General features: G+C 37.1%; 2 protein-coding genes across 3 annotated transcripts in view; one reads left to right on the plus strand and one right to left on the minus strand.

The window, feature by feature from the left end:
* LOC119580117 (protein lingerer-like) overlaps positions 1-6,253 on the plus strand; it is a gene marked incomplete at its 5' end in the record, with an annotated part of 11,371 nt that extends 5,118 nt beyond the window's left edge. Inside the window, 7 exon segments of one of the 2 annotated variants that reach the window (XM_037928053.1) lie at positions 726-897; positions 1,021-1,313; positions 3,846-3,971; positions 4,111-4,347; positions 4,495-4,629; positions 4,789-4,953; positions 5,109-6,253. In XM_037928053.1, coding sequence (XP_037783981.1) covers positions 726-897; positions 1,021-1,313; positions 3,846-3,971; positions 4,111-4,347; positions 4,495-4,629; positions 4,789-4,953; positions 5,109-5,210 — 1,230 coding nt within the window. 2 annotated transcript variants of the gene reach the window in all.
* A 6,120-nt stretch (positions 6,254-12,373) lies between these two features.
* The window catches only part of LOC119579870 (probable ubiquitin carboxyl-terminal hydrolase FAF-X), a 49,194-nt gene continuing 44,067 nt past the window's right edge, over positions 12,374-17,500 (minus strand). The window contains exon 51 of the mRNA XM_037927722.1: positions 12,374-15,105. Coding sequence (XP_037783650.1) covers positions 14,757-15,105 — 349 coding nt within the window. The 3' untranslated portion in view covers positions 12,374-14,756. The remainder of the gene's footprint in view (positions 15,106-17,500) is intronic.

Here is a 17,500-nt window from a genome sequence, read left to right on the forward strand (position 1 = left end):
CTCCTGAAAGCGAATAATTTCAATGGAAGGTATGTCAGAACAAATGTTTTGAGTTTGTGTGGGAGATGGACATCAAGAGGAGAAAGTACACTCCTAGTGCCATATCATTTGTCAGCAGTGAAGCATAATAACTTGAAAGGAGGTCATAAAATTAGTAGCACAATATAGGATCAGTAAAAAAAGAATTGAAAGAAAGAGCTTACAAGAGTAATAAAGATGAAGATATTCTTAGCAAAAATGTTAGTGGGGATTATGCAAATCATATGTTGGCTAATGTAAAATAAATGATGCATGATAGTTGACAGGCTTCATAACATTTAAAATGTTTGTTCATGCACTTTAACACAGTCTTCTATCTCACCAGGCATTTCCAGCTGCGGCAAGCTGATATATGACAAACATTACATGATTATATTTGAAGTCAAAATAGATGAGATAAGAGAAAATAGGGGTTCAGCATTGATTTTGGGGGGCCAGAATTTTGTCTAGACTGGGTACACATGGTCAAAAATTGTCAGGCCATAGGAGGTTGATAGGAAGTCCACAATGTATGATTACACTTGTGTGCAGATAGTGAAAGCTGTGAAATATATATTCCTGTGTAATAACTTTAGGGAAATGCATTTACCGATATAAGGAAAACACAATTCAATAAGTATTGTAGAATAATTGAACTAAGAAATTATTTGATAGCATAGTACAATGCTTTTGTTCATTATTCACAGAGTTATGCAGAGCAGACATCAACTGGAGGTTCAGGGTTGTCCAGTACGCTATCCACAAGTGCTTCAGTTAGCAGCAGTAGCACAAGTAATAGCACTGGTCCAACAGTGTTATCGGCCTCATTGAACTCTGCTTCTGCACATCCTGTACAGCCTTCTAAACCCTCTGTTCCAGGTACCTTACTGCAATCAGAATTATGTGACTCATTGGTTGAAAAATATGAAATTTTTAAAAATTAGGTAATTTAGATAAGCTCTATAGATGAGTGCACATCCTATTTCTTAAAATTCTTCCCAGGAAAAGTTATGAGTGGATTAAGTGGTGCAGTGCCTCCAGGTGTACAACAGCATCAGCAGCCTCATATACACCAGCAGCAGGCACAGCAACATCAGCACCAGCAAGCACAGCAACATCAGCAGCAGCAACAGCAGGCACAGCAGATGATGGCCCCGCATTCCCAATATGTGTCCCCACCAGCTGCTGCAGCTCTGCAGGGTGCTCTTCCACCTGCCTTCTACACAGGCCTTCAGCAGCCTGCCATGTATTCTTTGGAAGATTTCCAGTTACTACAACAACGGCTGCCTCATATGGTAACTTTCATTTTTGTTTTAACCCTATTTTGCGTAGTATGATAAATACATTTAATTTTCCATAAGCTTTCAGTGAGAGAAAGAAATCTAGAAAGTGTGTGTGAAACCTGTGGAATTGGTCTTGTCTCCATCTCTCAGAGAAGAGCAGCTGGAAGTTGCTTGGTCAAATCAGTGTGTGCCATGTACCGCTTGGTTTGTGGTGTACAGCTGTACATGCAGAAACGCGTCAGTGTGCATGGAGCAGGAAGTTCCGCTACATGTAGCGGACTCCTGTGCCCAGCATCAGTGTGTGCCATGGTGTCACCTGTGCTGGCTACATCATGTTTGCAGCATGGAGTTTCTTCCCAGCTTTTCTTGATCATGCATGGACCCAGCTCATATAAACAATCGTGTGTAGTGTCAATACTTCTTGTCCCTCCCTTTTGCAATGTTGTTATCTCTTAGCAAAAGGATTTTTTGCATTTTTGCCATTTACCAAGGTCCATATCATTCCATATGCTGCATCAAAATGTTATTACACTGTTTTCCCTGCACAGACTCCATATCCTCTTAAGAGTTGGTTTGTGTCAATACAGTGATTATTAATTATAGCTTATGCTTTGAAGAGCCCGCAGGAAATAAGCCAGCAACAACAATAATTATTGCTGGGAATTAGCGCATTCAGACAAAATATTAGCGGTAGTTAGAAAAAAAAATGGAAACGTGAAAGAAGTTCAAAGGTGACACCTTCTCACCTGGAATAATAATAACAATAGATAGTTTTTCGTGTGTTTTATTTATTTATTTATTTGTTTGTTTGTTTGTTTATGTGTGTTTTATTTAATTGTTTATTTGTTTGTTTGTTTATTTATTTTTATATTTTTATTTTTTTATTTCCTTTGTGGGGCAGCAATGCAACAGTTTCATGCTTAATTTTAAAAGTTTTGTATGTTTGTCTAAAACAAATCTTTTTTAATGCAACAGTAGCCTTTGGTATGATTTAGAATATGCACAACCTACCTCATTATACCATAAATGAATGGATTTAAGTGAAACATGACAATAGATAACAAAAAATGGCTTGCATATGAAATTGAAGTGATATGTGTTAGCTGGGGGTGGGGTGGTAGGGTGGGTGGGTGGATGTGGGGGTTTGGTAACCATATAACTAGAAAAGTTTAGTGAAATGCTATTTTTAAACAGAATCTCAAAAGCTATATGGAGGTGTTGATGAATTTAGTCCATATATTAGCCTAAAACCCCTTACAAACAGGTCACATGTACTGGTGTCATAACAAACAGCTTGGTCTGTGGGGTACACCTGTATACACAACGACGTGCCAGAGCGTGTGGAGCAGGAAGTTTCCCTTGATGTTGCCTGGCTGTGATGGGTTAAGAAGAGGAGGGGTGGGGGGGGAAAATTGATTTCCTTAACCCTTCACTGGCAGGTATTAAAAATCTGTGTCATTGACTCCAGTGATTTCTGGCAAAGTCCAGTCGCTGGTTGCAATAATTCACTACTTGTAGTGGAACTTCCTGCATTGCCATGCATGTGGTTGTAGACCACGCGTTTTGTTATGACGGCCATGCACTTGACCCAGCAGTAACAGGAAAACCTGTTGGATCTGGCTACCTCATGGTTTGTGCGTGAACCAAAATTCAGGCATCATGCTTGCTTAACCCTATCCCAATGGGTTACATGTACAGGCATCATAACGTACCGCTTGGTTTGTGGTGTACAGCTGTACATGCAGAAACGCGTCAGTGTGCATGGAGCAGGAAGTTCCGCTACATGTAGCGGACTCCTGTGCCCAGCATCAGGATGTTGCTAGAAATCACCAGAGTTTATGATACTCAGAGATTTCTGATTCCTGTTGGCATTGGGTTAAGTGGCAATTCCCTTAGGGATGTGGCTTGTAAGCCTGGCTCATATGTAACTTATGTGAATTATCAAGAATCCCTGTTTCTATGTAATGCTAACTGCCCCTATTTCTGCTGAAATGTTTTTGCTGTTTTGCCATTTTCCAAGGTCTGTATGTCATGCTTCACATTATTTTCTCCAGTAACAGTAAGGAACATGGTTTTATTTATTTCCCCCCCCCCCCCCTCCAGTTTTCTTTAACACACCCTGCACCACTGGTACTGGTGGGCAGGAATAGATTCTTGTGCCCGAGCATAGTTTCCTCTCTGGAGACAGCCTTCTCTCAGGCATGTTTAATAGGCAAGCCACTTTCTTGAAGGCTTGCCAATTTAGTCTTCCTCCAAATGCTTGATGCACTCTTGATCAGATATTCCGGTTATCTGCCCCTCGACCAGATTTTTTAAACACATGACATCCACATCATTCAGATCAAATGGGTTAAGAAAAGAATTATTATGAATAAGAGGTGAAAAAATAGAATTTTATATGATGTTACTTCCATGTTAGAAAGGGAATGTGCCCAAGCACATCTATGATTTTATATTTTAGTGTTAATTATACCTTTTATGTTTATATAGCAGGAGGCGGCTAAGGCAAATTCAGAAATGTAAAAGTCTTTTGGTTTTGTCCAGCAGGCTCCAACCAGTTTAGCCACTGGCCGTGATGGGAACATGACATCAGCGGCTTACTCTGCAGCTGATGCTAAATTCCGGACTGACCAAAATTCCTCTCCTGTTCCCTCCACCATGAATCAACAAGTAAGTTATTGTTTCCTTTGAGGATCATTTCTGCAAATCTGTTTATTTTAAAATGGTGTAAAACAAACAAACAAAAAAACTTGCATTGGTGTGGTAAGAATTCCAGCTCATTGTATATATATTATCTTCTTACAACCAGGGAGCACAGGCAGGTGGTACATACATCACAGCAGCTGGTAATGCAGCAATGCCACCATTCTACATGTACCATAATATGGCAGCAGTTCCAAGCTCCTTCCCTCAATATGGAACACCAACTGCCATAATTCAGATACCACCTGTTACTAATGCACACACTGGGTCAAACACTAACCAGTTCCCAGCAGCACCAAAGTTGCAGTATGGTACTGGAAGCTACTATGAAAACTTATCACAGGTATGTTGCAATTCCATATTAAGATTTATTGTTTTACTTTTCTTTGGTTTATTTATTTTAGCTGAAGACTTTCTGCTTCGTTTTACAGTAAATGCCATGGAAGTTCAAGCATGCCATTTGTATTTATTTGTCTGTTTCTGCACATAGACTCAGGACTTCAAGACTGGTTATGGATCAGCGTCCCAGAATCAGAACAAGGCTGGTGGGGCATCAACAGGCTCAGCCACCAATTCAGGAACTGAACTTGGAGGCTATAAAAGTCACCTTAATAAAGTAGGGAGGGTAAGACATCATCTTTTTCCTTTTTGTGGTTGGTCTTAATATGCAATTTTCTTTGTTGTACTTCGTGTCTTTTTCATAAGTATTTAGCTTTGATGAGTATTCATTTTATCCATTTTTATTTTTAAAACTACAACTTCATTGATATATTTTAATTTCCAGTCATATGACAAGCAAGGTTTCCATACGGGAACTCCCCCGCCATTCAACCTGGCTGGCTCTGGCACCAATCCCATGACTGCTAATGCATACCCGCCTATGTTCATCCCTACTATCCCAGCTGCTGCACAGCACCACTCCCCTCTCATGCATCATCAGCTCCACCAGGTAGGTTTTTTTATGCATGTTGAAAAAAAAACCTAACATTTTTATTATTGTAAGGAAATTTACCAAAACAATTTGCCTAATGTCTGTAAGTGTAACTGGAAATTATCTCCCACCCTCTCATAACATAATAATTTACAAACACTATTTTGTTTCAGGATGGTGGCAGCTCTGGTGGTCAGCGTGCAGGGACAGCAGGTGGACAAAACAAAGGTGGATCTAAGCCAGCTTATGGTGGTTCTTACTGGGGATCAAACTGAGGGGGTCTCGTCTTGAGAATCTTCTTATGTCCCTAAGGAAATCCTAACCTGGGAACCCTATAAGAAAGGGGCCTGGATGATTGTGAAGTGAATGAGAAGCCTGAATACACTTGTGTGTTTTTGAGGCCGCATTCATTCCCAACCACGATATAGGTGCCTCTCAGCATCCGGAGCATCAATTTGTCAATTAGAAATGAAAATGCGCTCACAGAAGTCTTTGATTTAAACAAAAAATAAATTAATTGCTTAGATGGATGTACAAGGGTCAAAACGTAGTTGTACTCTTTAGTCAGTGCAAAAAACAAAAAAAAAAATACTAATACAAAGGATTTGCTTGTCTCGGTACATAATTTAATACGTGTATGAGGTAAGTTATTCCTCACCCTTATAGGTCATACTTTATGTGAAGTCGTCCAAGATGATGTAAAGTGGATATAATATTTAGCATTTGTGGCAATGGTGTATTCAGTCTTGCTCTTCTCACTTGTAAATAACGGATGCCACTGAATAAACCATGGGCGCAGGTCCACTGGCATGGTGCATTTTTCCCGCAACCTCTCACTCCACATCTTTTTATATTTACAGAAGTTTTACAGATTGTATGTTTGGGTGATAGGATTTGGCAAAGAAGGACTAGTGATTGTACACCACTAGAACAGATCTTCATATAGGATACAAATATTAGTCATCATCCTATTCTGGAGGTTGAAATGTTAACATGTTTCTTGCAACTCTTTATTGGAGGGCTCCAGTGTAATTTGAAATGACAGTTCTTTGAATTTGCCTTTCAGTGATCACCCCAGAATAGGATGATTGTATGTTCAACTCACTTTATATTGATTTTTTATTACTTTTTTTTTTTTTTTTTTTTCCTTTCTTTCTTTTCCCCCCTTTTCACTTCCGTATCTCTCTAGGTACAATATAATCCCATTCCTGTTAAAGGAATGCTGTATCAATGATATGAAAAGAAGCCTCTTGTTTTGTAAGCTTTTTGTGTAGTGAGATATTTCAGTTCCACCATTAAAATATCTTGAATCTAAAAATGTATGTATTATTCCCATCAGCTTGGTTGTATTGCAAAACTTGTTAGGAAATTAATAGCTGTACAACTTTTTTTCAGCCGTTGCAAGCAGATATTGTTTCAACCAGTATAATGGTATTAAACAGCAGTTATTCAATGTTGAAATGTAATAGTTTCCTGATTTTGTAATATCCAGTGGATTTGGCTTAGGTATTTTATTAATTACAGACAATTGAACACATCACAGTAGCACATTAAGACCTAAGACACGTTCCCTTGCCTCTGTATATTAGTAATTTCCTGTAAATATATTCTCCATTTCTCAGTATTTCTTTTACATAAGCCAATCACTATTTCCATTCTTTTTACCTTTTTTGCTTCTCGAATTTCCATGAGTACACAAATAGGTTTGATAATTACATACCTACAACTATATTTCCATTATGATACTGTAGAAAAGAGTGGTGGGCAATTACTTTACTATTTTATATTCTAGTTTTTTGCTGTGGCAACATCTAAGGTCATTAGCGGCGTATTCAAAATATAGGAATAGGGTGGGGCTTGGATTTTTTTTGATCACAAGGCAATGTTTGTGAATTTCCAGAATGGTCAAAAATAAACACTTGTGCTAGACATGAAATGTACAAAGCATTATGACAATGTCTTGTGGCAAAAAGGAAAAAGCTGGGTTAAAGAGTAGGATGAGTGGCCAGAAGGAAAAGGAAAGAAAATGCCATACAAAATTAGTTAAGGCAGGGACTGAGGTCCAAAGTAGTGTGATCCCCTGTACTGGGCTTCAGTCTCCACCCCCTAAGCCTGCAATAATGAGCGAAGACTTTAGGTGGGGGTGGGGGGGGGTTACATTCTCATAGAATCTGAAGGAGAGAGAAAGCAATAGTAAATGGCCAGGAATTAAGTTATTTCCTTTTAATACTTGTTACACAGGTGTCTTATTCGGATGTAGTTTTTTTGTAGTGTTTAACACAAATAAATATTTATGTAATTTATTAAAAGGCTAGTTTTCTGTAAACAATTTTAAAGGGGAAAATATGAAGGGTGAGAGGAACCTGTGCTATCGATATTACAATAAATAATTTCATTTCCTTACTTGTATGTATTATATTGTGATATGTTACTTTAATCTGATAATTAACTTCACATATTACATCTCAGACTTTACGCTTCTCAGTTAATGTATGCGAAAAACAGTTATTTGAACTTTGTTCCGCATATAAAAGAGGATACCAAAAAATAAACCTTCCCTCATTTAATACGTCTTTCATATAGGTAGAAAATGTGCTCTTTAACATTTTCTCATGGTAGTTCTCATCATTTTGTTCCCATTTAAAGTTTCTATACATTCAAATGCATCTTTTCTTTCATTTGTATTTGCCCTAAGTGAATTCATTTGTTTTTGCCTTTTTATATTCAAAACTATTAGTCTGGGCTAACTCCCTGTTCCTGCTGGATGTAAGCACTGGCAAGTGCCACCTACTCTTGATCAGATGCCTTTCTGAACATCCAAACCTTCTTGTTGCATCTAAAAGATCATGCGCTGGCTGACGGGTATGATGACAGCCTGTCATTGGGCATTTTCACCCCACAGAGCTTGTTTACAATAGCAAAGTACAGCAATAGAGGCATATGTGCACTACCATCTTATAGAGCATAAGAAATAGTAAAAAAAAAAACACACAAGGTTATGGCCTAATGTCATGAAATTACCAAAATATCTGCTGCAACTCACCACTCAGAGACAAAGTCCACCAACATCCTCATGCAACCAGTTCTTAGTGTTGTGTTTTCTGCAAGTTGGCACAAAGTGCTGATAAGGCCCCCCCCCTGCCCTTCTTGGTAATAGATGTCAAGTAGAACAAGTTAAATTTGGATTTTTGGGATCCCATGATACCCTGGCTTTGGGACTCAGTCTCTGGAGAGTGCGTCGCCCTCAGTGACAAACAGATTAGATATTTTCATTCCTGCAGCTAGCAGTGTCATCCAACTGGCCACAGTGATTACTGCTAAGTGTCTGTCCACTCATCGATTCGGCCAGTTAGTCAAGCATCCTGACTTTGTTTATGCCCATGGGAAAGCCAACATCTGCCTGTCCTGGAGCTTGAGCTAGTTCACTATAGTGACCAGTATTGCAAGAATTGGTCTCTAGTGCGGAGAGTTCTAGTTTTGGTCACAGTAATTGTCAAAACAAGTCTATCCCATTACTCATTCAAGCTCACTGGCCTAGAGTCAGATTCCTTTTACACCTTGATTATCTGCCCACAGACAGTGCATAATGGACCAGCTGGCACTGCACGATCATATAGACAGGGCTTAAAAGCCTGCCAACACTTGGTCTGTGTCATCACACTGGTTACAGTCCTGTGAGCCTGCCTTTGTCCTCATCCATACTGCTGAATTGGTTGCTAGGTATTTACATTGGACAGACCCGAGTGCAGTGTCCATTCCAATATGTGCGACAGTTAAAGGAAAGTCAGGGCTCTTTGGAGTACTGTCATGTAGAAGAAAGGGAAAAACAACTGAGAAACTACAGATGTGTGTAGGGAAGCATTGCCAGTCAAACCACCAGATTTCACTGGTGCTTTTGCTCAACCACAGGTAGAGGCAGTTGTTGCCCATTGAAGTTGCCAGAAAATAGTTGACGACAGATTACTGGAAGAAGGACACTATGATAGCGTCATTGTCATTGCACTATTGAACCATTTAGAATAATAAAATAACTATGGCATTCTACTACGACTTACTTTCATGAGAGTCACAGTTCCTCTACTTTTACAAAGCTTTCCATATACTAGATCTTGTGCAGTGATTTCCATCCTTTGGGGTGGAATGGCTTTGATGAATAGGATAAATACATTTGAGAACTATGAATTATGGTGGAATTTAACAAAATGCAGAGAAACCAGCTTAACCATTACACTAGTAATGGCAGTGTATATTTTTGTTGTGATATTTGTTGACTGGTCTATTCTACTGAAATACTGTATTTGAGGAATGGGCACAGGGATCATGTCATTTAGTGTGTGGGGGGAAGGGGGGGGTTAGAAAATGTTGGTCTATTGCCCTTGTGGAAGGTGGCTGGAAGGGGCAAAATATCAGATGTTCCAGAAAAAGGCTAATTGCATATATAAACATTAAGTCCATGCAAAACTATAAAAGGAAAATAAATTGGCTGCAGATTATCTTATATGAGAGGGATTCTGAATGACAGGAACTGAACTTAACTTCAAAGGGATTTACAACTTAAAATTTTGTATTTCCAAGTAATTTTATATTTGCTACAACTGCTAAAACAGGAAAATTGTGTTTGCTCTAGCAAATACACTGAACATGCATCTTTGTAAAACATCCAGAATATATGTAACTATTACTTTTTTACATTTACTTAGCATCAAATTATGCTCCATTATAGAATCTGGAGTATTTTATTTTATTCTTAATGGGAAATGCAGAGAGAGTCAAAAGTAATAAAAGGAAATTTTATGGCTTTAAATGATAATAAGGAATAAGTACCAATGTATCACCAAGAAGAGAAAGGTGTTAATGTTTATATTATGATTTTTATTTTCTCATGGAAAAGTAATAAACAATTTTGAAACATTTAGAGTAAATGATGAAAATGGTAATTATGGCTATAAAGGAGCAGGCAGGATAGAGGTAAATATTATCCACAACTGTGGACACAAAATTATACTGGGAAAACAAAGTGATAATTTTGTATGGAAACATTTCTAAAATCAGGTAATAACTAAAATTAATTATGAAAAAATTCAGGCTAATAATCAAAGTTTACTTTACCAAATTCTTACACAAACGTGAATATTGCACAGTAAAGAAAAAATATATATATTGCTAGTTGGAATTTCTCTACAACTATGAACAACCCTCATGTAAGAGTACATGAGCACATGTAACTGAGTAAGGAGTGTTATAACCCAAACTGGTATGTGTGTATGTTGTTCTTTTATCAGCAAGATTTTCGTTTCAAATATTTGATACAACTTTTTCACAATCTTGCATATTAAATCATAAGTGAGTAATCTGTTGGTCACATATAAATATAGATACAAGTTTCATTTATATAATTTTCAGACTTTAATTTCCTCAAAGCATATATGAAGTAACCTGAGAATCTTTTCCCTGGACATTAACAATTTTACATGAACCTTTAGTGTTAATAATAGTTATCTCAGTATCATATGTTATTGAACATGTATGGCTCATGCTTATTCAAAAGTTGACTGGGGAAGAAAGAAAAAATAATAAATAAATAAATAAATGCAGAACTATGTATCATGTCCTAAACTGTCTTTGTTCTTTTGTACTGTAAGGTTATATCCAGTACTCTCAATAAGGTTATATCCAGTACTCTCAAAAAGAAAATGCCATGCATTTTTGATGTATTTAAACATTAATTTTACACTTTCATATATATACAAACACCCCTTAGAGAATCAACAACTTAGTCTTCCTTTCATATTTTTATTAATGGAACTACCATGTTAATTTTAAACTGTTCTTTGAATACACAATAAGCTTACATCCACTCTCATTTAATATTTTTAGTATTTCACTTACTTATCTCAAGCCTAAAATATACATCATTTTAAACAGTTTTTTTTTCCTTCAAATTATCTTCAACTTAACATTCACAATGTTTTGGCTTTCATTTTACTGTAATAAAAAATAAAATAATTTTTCAGTATCTTTCACTTGAACTATTCTTAATAATAGAATCACCCATAGTTACGTTACATCTCATAGCCAGATAACAGTCTCATGTGTTAATCTATACCACAAGCAACTAAAATTCCATGATCCTACAGCAAAACACACTCCTTACCTTATATCCAAACTGCCTCCAGCAGAACCTACATGGCTGTATTAATGAATACTCTCGATGTAACTAAAGGTAAGTGGACTAATCCATCATGCAGTTTATGAAATGCAAATTAAAGCCATAATGTAAATAAAAGCTTATAAAGGATCAAGGAGGGAAGTATTGATTCCAAACTTTATACATTTTTAAACCCTTTCCCACATCACTTTCAAGGCCAATCACACTAAGCAATGTCTTTTCTATGCTGAATATAATTAATGATATTCTTGTAAAAAAAAAAAAAAAAAAAAAAAAAAAAAAAAAAAAAAAAAATCAAATCAAATCAAATCATAACTACACTGCTCACTTTACAATAATTTCAATTACTTGCTGCTTAAGAATTCCACATGCTTCAAACTTCACAATTTGTGAACATGTTTTGGTGATAGTATAGTATTGCACTCAAGATTCTCTATATTTTACCTATTTAATAAAATCATATCTACATAAACTCCTGTTTCATTATCTTAATTTCCTTTAAACCTCAATGTGATATGATCAGAAATCAATCCCATTATGTGGTATCAAAATATATTAGTTAAGATCATGAATATGCTCAACATCAGTAAGGGAATAACAGAAGAGGTATATTTATGGAAAAAAAAATTCCAAATGAACATAAATATGTATTACATCAACATTACTTTATGGAGTCATACCCATCACACTAAAAAAACACTCGAGCCATGAATTTGCAAAAGACTTCACAGACCGAGGTGCTTCTTCAAGGTACTGGTGCGCTTTTCCATCTAACTTTAACGATTAGTTTAAATGCTCCTAAAACTCTAGTCTAATTAGTTATCATGGTCACTGATACAAGATATCTGCTTTCTAAAATTAGGTTTGAAGTTCTGATTCTTGCATCACTGTGAATTATTGTTCACATGATTAACATGCTCAACATTTATCTTTCTAATCATATCACAGTAAATCAAGTCATGTCACAAATCAGTAACTTGGTATGGTTATCAGCAACAATGGATATCTAACCCAATAATATATGTTTAAAAAAGAATTCCTCTTAAAACTGGCTGGAATATGAACTCTTTCTAAAAATTACTCATTTCAACATTTAGCAGAAATGGTGTGTTGATGTGCTTGCATTAAAAAGGGGAACAGTGGAGAAAAGATGCAGGTGTATTCATGGTAGCTGGGAAAAACTTCCACAAACTTTTTAGTTATATTTTAGCATATTCAGCCATACAGCAATAAATTAATGAGAATCCTGAACACAAATAAAAGATAAAAATAAGCACTGGTTTTATTTTGGACACAAAAGCATGATGTTGAAGAAAAAGGGCATTGGCATAAAAATAAATCTGTTAAATGACTTCAATAAAAAAGTGCTCCATTTCAATTAAATTATATCTTATACAGTGATATACAAGTATGCTCTGGTGCTTTACAATTATTGACAAGGTAGTAACATGAAAATACTACATCATACATTGTTTACAAGTCTTCACAATTTCATATAATCACAGTTGGTGGCAGCAAATATATATATGTAAAAAAATAATAATAATAAAAAATAAAAAAAAGGAGAAAAATATCAACCAATTGACAATTTCCACCTACCATCCTTCAAATATGAACATTGCATGATCAACCCATTTTGAATTTACATAACAGCCACTCATTTCCCAATTGCATTTTTTTTATTTTTCAGTATCCAAACTTGAGTTCCTTAAAACAAAAAAGGCATCTGTGTGGGAAACCTATAATACATTAGTAGGCAAACAAGACAGTAACAAGCGGATGCACGAGGCTGGATCAGCTCCTAACGATGGTGACTGACTGCTACCACTATTTCCACTCCAAACTGCTTTATCATTAATATAAATAGGGAACTAACAAAAGTTTCCATACAAAAAACTTACTAAGTCACAACAAGAGGTGGTTACACCTTGGCAGCAGCACGGCTCACAGACAACAAGCGGGGATTGTGAGGGTTACCATCATAATAACCGGGAATCCTGAGGGTCAATAAGGCTCCCATCCTTAGAATTTTTTTTATTATATTATCTTTTTTTTTTTTTTCTTTTCTTTTTACCAGATAAGAGCCAGACTGACAACAAGCCTACCGATTGCAATGACCAACGTTCTCACAATGATACAAGAGTCGCAGTACTCCAAGCTGAAAAAGATGCTTGGTTGACTGGTGCGGGGTGTGACTTGAAATGCCGGTCAGCAAAGAGTAATATTCAACTGCAGATAATGTTGGAGTATCAAATGTTTCTAGGATATGGATTCTTACACAGCTATCATTTCTCCAAACCATGGCATCAACAGCAGAAAAAGATATCTCGATGCTAATATTTGCCAGAATTCAAGCATACCATGAAGTGGAATCCACAAACTTGGAATTCAAGCTTTGAGCCTCACTGTTCCTTTCACATTTCCTATGGATCACTGTACTTCATTCATATTCACAGGCACTGCCTCAATCCCACTACAAAAAAATTCACTAAAACTAGTGAGTTATATATATCTTTTTTTTTTTTTTTTTTTTCAAACATTGCACTTTGCAACAGCAGGTGATGTGCTAGGAGGCTAACAGTGCTTCCCCATCTGACAAAGTAGTTCACATGGTGTTGGCACTCGGACCATGATGGCCATGATGCTCTTCTACAGAAGCAGCCAGCCAGTTGTACTGCGACACATGTGTGGCACTGCAACACCTGTACATTGCACTGTGACACCTAAATGTGGCACCACTTGTTTACAAGCTCTGGACTCAGTAGGTTGGTGCTACCTTCTAAGTCCAGAATAGAACAGCTGGCTGGCTTAGGGGCTTCCACTACTCACTGCTTGACTAGTCACTTGTGGAGTCTTTCCGTAGGTACACAGGAAAATTTGATACTTAAAATACTGAATTAAGCACACCCTTACTAGTGTATTTATGAAAAGGATATTACTCAGTAAAAAAGGACAGATTTTTAAGAATATAACACATGTAAGATACTTTAAACTTCTCAGAAAGCTTCTCCTACAGAATGAATTTCAAAAGCCACTTGCTACGGAAATCAAGGTGCAAAAATACAGACATTCGTTTGACTTCCATAATTGTCACTAGGTACACAGGTGGCTCCATCCTCCCACCCTCCATGGTTCACCGGTAACGCTTACACTTAATTTCCATATAAATAATCATTGGTGATATATTCACACCACTTCTCTACATATAGTTCTGCTGTGAACTTGTGATCACCAAAGTCACATGATATACAGGAAGGGTCCCAACATACACTTTGAGCAGAAGGAACAATCTTCTTTCAGCAATTTATCTCACTGCCATTCTTTATTTATTTACAATCATATGTATATACTTTTTCTTCTGAAGATAAATAACGAAAGTCCTTTGCAAGTGCTCTTGTACACTGCCATATAAAAAATGAATCAAGCAGTGATTCACTCTTGGTCAGACTCATATAATGAAATGAGAATCTTCACATCCATGTTGCGTCATTCTCTTGTGTGACCTTTCCCCCTTGGTGCAGCACTACACAACAGCATTGGCAAACAAGTCCATCCTCCCAAGTATTTAATGCCAAACAACTGAAACTAATGTTTCATTTGCATACAAATTTTTCTTCCCTCTCTAAGCAAATTTAAATTCCGAATGTGTGGTTTAGTTCTCCTGCGGGTTCTCCTGCATGGTGGGTGGGAGATTTGGGGTGGACTGTGGTGATGGCGTGGAGGTCTTGTTTGTGCCTCCAACATTATTAGTGCTATTGGTGGTAGTGCTGCTACTGCTGCTGCTACTTGTGATACTACTAATGCTGGTGTTAATGCTCGTGGTGGTTGTCTGGTTTCCTCCTTGACTGCTGGTAGTATTGGTAGTTGTGGTGGTACTAGCAGTAGGTGCTCCAACTATGGTAGTTGCTGTTGTGGTCAAGGGGTTATTTGGAGCACTGTTGTCACCAATGCTGGTATTACTGCTGTTTCCACTGTTAACTGTTAAGGAACCACCGCTGTGGCTGAAAAAGTAAGATAGAGTTAGAAATTGAACCCAAAATAGTGGGTTCCTCATACACATATCGTAGTGAGAAATACCAATAAACCTATTTTGAGAATTCTCTAAGTCTACCAGTAAAGTGTGAGGCATCACCTTTGGAGTGAGATTCACCAAAAGGAATTGAAAAATGAAAGTAAACACCAATCTTTATAGCTAATTTGCACCAAACAAACAGTAGGGTTTACCACATTGATGTGATTTGCTTGCTGCTTCTTTCTGTCAATCTCATCTTGACTAATATATTTGCCATTATCAAGAAAAATGTATTTTACTGATACACACAAAAGAACCAAAGTTTTAAGCACAAAGCAAATCAAATACTACAGTCTTTAAAGTGGGGTAGGAGGGATGGGGGAATTTCAATTCTAGCTATGCAAGGGGGAATTTCAATTCTAGCTATGCAATCAGTCTTCATTATCAATTGTTGTCTGCCTCGGTTCCCTTCCCCCTCCCTCTAATATCTAGAAGTGAAAGAACTTGCATCAGAATAAAAAGGAGAAAATTTCAAATTATACACACATGCAGTAAGTTGTTTAGAATATGTTCTTTCTCGTCTCACAATGGAAAATAAGCAATACATGACTTATTAAATTTTTGCATCCTTCCTAGTGGCACAATATGTCATCGCATTCATGGCATGTTTGTTCTAAAAACAGGATACTAATACTAATGAAACATTCATGCCCACTGGGTCTTCCAGTGAAACACTCAAATTAATTGTTGTTCTTCTATTAACCCTTTGCCGACGGGTGACTTCCGATGCGCAAGCCCTCTTCCCGGGTTGTATTCATAGTGGCCTGTGCCCCACTGCCGGGGGCTCATATTGTCACCCTAGCATGCGCGATCACTCATGCCAAATACCAGCATCCCTTGCCTTTTCTTCGTAATACTAAGATCCCAAGTTGTATTTTCAATATTATTATTTTCTAAGGTTTCTATTTGCCATATTTTCTGATAAATCAAGACTGTAGGCTATTTTAGTTATGGAGACTCCATAGTTGATCATTATTCACTCTATAGTCAGAATAAAATAAGCAGTGTGTGGTATCATGGAGTTGAAACCGTAGGTTTTGTTGTCTTTTCTTTTGCATTTTTTTCCCCCAAGTTATTTTATAAGATAAAATTTAATTTATTAGTTGATTACCGACCTAATCTTTTAGACGCTAACCTTGGAAGCCAGAGAAGTCTTTATGAAATGCATAGTCTAGGAAAAATGAGAAAAAGTGTTAAAAACTACTTAACCCATTCGCCCCGTTTGGCATCTATTCCTGCCATGCTCTCAATGGACGCCAACACGTTTGGCATGTAATCTTGCCATGGCATCTATGGGCCCCGTAACGTTTGGCACGTATTTTTGCCTTGATGACTGACCATAGACTGACAGTTTATTATTTTTTTCAACCTAATACTTGGCTCTGTTACTAGTCTTATTTGACTGGTTGATAATTATGTGACGTATGTAATTTATGACATATGTAATTGTCGTAATTATTTATGACTTGTAATCATGTGATTTGTTCACACTAGATTGCATGATTATGATGTACCTTGACCTGACTGGCTGGAAACTAGTAATTGCTTTGATTGGTGCATCAGGTCACATGGCGTGATCTGATTGGTTAGTCATGTGAATAAAAGGTCAGTCAAAGGCTCATTCCAGCAGAACGATCGCAGCCATGGAAGGTATGAAGGTATATTCTCTCTTACAAGTCTTGTACTAAAGAAAAAAAAAAAAACTTACACAGTGTGACATCACATATCAATACAAAGCTATTTTTGAACATCAAAGTGAAGCTACATTCACTTCTGCTTTTCTTCCTTTTCTGTTGAATGAAATGATAAAAAACATGGTGTGATCTCTTATATGGACAATGCACTACTTCTGAGTATCAAAATGATATTTGGCTTGCTGCTCTGCTTCATTTGAAAAAAAAAAAAAAAAAAAAAAAAACGGCTGTCCATACTTTTACATCTCGTGCAAAAACAACACACCTTTTAGCATCAAAGTGTTGATGTCATCTGATAGTATAGAGAACTTGGAAGCGATTCAGTATATCTCCTCAATACAAAGGCGAATAGATGCCTAGAAAAAACTATGAGAAAAGCACAGTTTCTACACATTGCCCTTATATAAAACCCAACTTTCATAATAAATCTATGGATAGATTCCTGCAAAAATTATATGATGGTCTTTGCGCCGCCGCGCCGCTCCAGAAAAAGTCCCGTTGCGGCGGCCCACGCGGCTGGCAACTATTACCGTGAGCGGCGCTGAGCGACGAGCGAAAAATTCCGGGGCGAATGGGTTAATCACATTTTCAGTGGTAAAAAAATAATATTTTGCCATAACTGTACAAAAA

This window comes from Penaeus monodon, chromosome 13, assembly GCF_015228065.2.
Source record: "Penaeus monodon isolate SGIC_2016 chromosome 13, NSTDA_Pmon_1, whole genome shotgun sequence".
Lineage (NCBI taxonomy): Eukaryota > Metazoa > Arthropoda > Malacostraca > Decapoda > Penaeidae > Penaeus > Penaeus monodon.